Source organism: Dendrobium catenatum, unplaced genomic scaffold (genome assembly GCF_001605985.2).
Source record: "Dendrobium catenatum unplaced genomic scaffold, ASM160598v2 original_scaffold_215132, whole genome shotgun sequence".
Classification (NCBI taxonomy): domain Eukaryota; kingdom Viridiplantae; phylum Streptophyta; class Magnoliopsida; order Asparagales; family Orchidaceae; genus Dendrobium; species Dendrobium catenatum.
The window spans coordinates 1-2,962 of NW_021533542.1; the positions used below are offsets into that span (position 1 = coordinate 1).

Genomic DNA, 2,962 nt, shown 5'->3' on the forward strand with positions numbered 1-2,962 from the left:
GTGCTCTGGCCGCCGACAAATAATTTTCTTATTATATGACTTCTTGTGGAAAGGAAAAGCAAGAACATAGAAAGAACGAGAGAATGACTAGTACAGGAAAGTAAAATCTATCTTTCTATTAGCCTTCACGGTAGCCTATATATAAATACAACAGTATTCAGGTTTTAGCTGCCACGTCAACATTTTGTAAATTACATTTATATTTATTATTATGCACTAATACACCCTCGCAAATTGATGGGTCTTGAATGTCCGTCAGTTTGTTTCTAAGAGTGATGAATCGAGGAGTAAATAGTGCTTTGGTGAAGATGTTTGCGGTTTGGTCAATTGTGTTGATGGGTAGAAGACAAACAATGTTATTTTGTATGTGATCCCGAATGAACTTTTGATCTATCTCAATATGTTTCGTGCGAGCATGAAACACTGGATTGTTGGTCGGTGCAATTGCTGAGGTATTGTCACAAAACATATATGTTGGACTTTGTTGTTGAATCCCAAAATCAGTTAGTAGACGTCTGAGCCAAATTATATCAGATGTTAAAGCGGCTAGAGCACGGTACTCAAATTCAGTTGAGGAGCGAGCTACGGTCTGTTGTTTCTTCAACTGTCCACGAAATAAGAGTGTCCCCGAAGAATGAGCAGTATCCGGATGTAGATTTGACAGAGCTCGGCTAACCAGCCCAATCGGCATCTGAAAAAGATTTAAGAACAAGTTTAGACTTTGTAATCGGAATGTCATAGTCAATAGCACCTTTAATGTATCGTAGAAGACGTTTGAGAAGATAAATGTGTTGCGGTTGAGGGTTTTACATGTGCTGAGATAATTGATTCACACTGTAGGCGATGTCGGGTCTAGTAATAGTCAAATACTGTAGCGAGCCGGTGATTCTGCGATAGAGCTGCAGATCCGAGAGGCTTTGATCCGGCGAAAGAATAGAAGGCAGTTTTGTGCACGTCGGGTTAGCTAAGGGATTGCAGTTTTCGAGTTGTGTTTGATGTAGAAGTGAGACGGCATAGTGTTTCTCTGTTCTATACGACTGGAAGCCTATCCCCTGCTATTTTTGTCGGTCAATCTATCACACCGCTTCTCAATGCTCCAAAAATCCTAACCCACCTCCCCCTTCTAAACCGAACAACATCTCTTCTATTGCTCGCGGTCGTAGCACCAGTCGCTGACCTAAGACCAGCCAACAACCTATCCTCAATGTCTTAAACAAACCTTCTCCCTCTGCAGCTGGCCATGTGGTTGCTCCTTCTATTCTCCCAACTCCCACTACACAGCCACAATCCTCTGCACCACCCATTTCTATTCCTAACCTTAACTCTCCCACTCCTGAGATAGGCCAAACTGACAATTCATCTTCTCCAAAAAATGATTTCAATTTGCCCCCTATAATGTCTGAATCCATTCCAACTACCAATAAATTTGATCTTCTATCTGAGCAGCAGGACATCCAACCTCTTCCTTCCTCTTCCCAGACCACCTGCAAAGACATTCCATCCTCTTCTCGACTGGATCAGGATATTCCGCATTTCCAATCCACGTCCGATAACACCTCCTCTAGCACTCCCTCCCACAGTGCTAGCACTAGCCATAATTCAAACCAAGACAAATCTAGCCCAAAAAACACTAGAAGCAAGCAAGCCAAAAAGGCTAACAACCCAAAAAATAAGCATAAATGACCCTCCCCTCCCCAGATTGGCCTCTTGGAACGTTAGGGGATTTAATAATGCCTCCAAAGTTTTGTCTTGTAAGTCGTTGGTCAAAAAATTTAATTTAGATATGATTCTCATTCTCGAAGCTAAAGTTTCTTTGAATTCTCTTGCTGATGATTGGTTCATCTGTTCTCATTCTATCTTTCCTAATGAATGATCTTTTAACAATTTTGCTCACTCTACCCCGGGCCGTATTTGGATTAAATGGAATGCTCAGAGAATTTCTTTTAAGCCTCTCTTCACATCTTCTCAACTCATTCATGGTGTTATTTCCCAAGCAGGGACTGATATTTGTTGTATTTCTGTCATCTATGCATCTAATTTTGTCTATGAAAGACAGTCTTTGTGGAGCCAAATAGCTGGGTTTGCTAGTTCTATCACTCTTCCGTGGGCTATTTTAGGAGATTTTAACTGCTGTAGGTCTCCTGCTGATAAGGCTGGAGGTTCGCTTTTACACTTGAGCAAACTGGGTGAGTTAAACAACTTTGTGTTTAATTCGGCTGTTACTGAACTTGCTGCTATTGGCCACTTCTATACTTGGTTTAATCAGAGATTGGATGCCCCTATTCATATCAGACTTGATAGAGTGTTTATTAATGATGCCTGGCTAGCTGCCTTTCCTAATTCTTACTACATTGTGACGGACCCAGACATTTCTGATCATTGCCCTCTTATTCTACAAATGGATACTTTTACCTCCCAAAGGCACCGTTTTTTGTTTAAGAATTATTGGTGTAAAATTCCTGCCTTTTGGGATGATGTTATCAATGTTTTTTCTTTACCTACCAGTGGCAGCCCGATTTGTGATTTTTATCATAAGCTTAAGGAACTTAAAAGTGTGATTAAGCAAAGGACTTGGAGCTCTTCCAATTTTCTGAAAGAAGAACTTGAAAGACTTGCTCATTCTCAGTCTCAGATCATCTCCTCCCTACAATCTGATCCTCTTAACAATTCTCTTAATATGGCCCTCAAATCCATTAATGAGAATCTTTCTAATGGTAAAGCTAAGTTTGTTGATTGGATCTCTCAAAGAAGTAAAGCTCATTGGCTTAGGGCGGGAGAAGATGATCTGAAATTTCTGTACTCAAACATTCATATTAGACAAAATTCCAATCTCATTAGGGGCATTGAGGTTAATGGGACTATTCTTTCTTCCAACCAGGACATCAGCTCTACATTCATTAACCACTTCCAATCTCTGTTTAACTCCACTGGTTCTTCACTTTTGTCCCAACTTCCGGTTGGT

The 2,962-nt window shown here is 40.6% G+C and overlaps 1 protein-coding gene across 1 annotated transcript; it reads left to right on the forward strand.

Annotated features, from left to right (window-relative positions):
* Positions 1-1,997: 1,997 nt before the first annotated feature.
* On the forward strand, positions 1,998-2,956 carry LOC110111721 (the record flags this gene model as incomplete). The annotated part of the gene is made up of 1 exon (XM_020843715.1): positions 1,998-2,956. A coding segment is annotated over one exon (959 nt), but the record flags the coding sequence as incomplete, so codon positions are not given.
* Between the last annotated feature and the right edge of the window lie 6 nt (positions 2,957-2,962).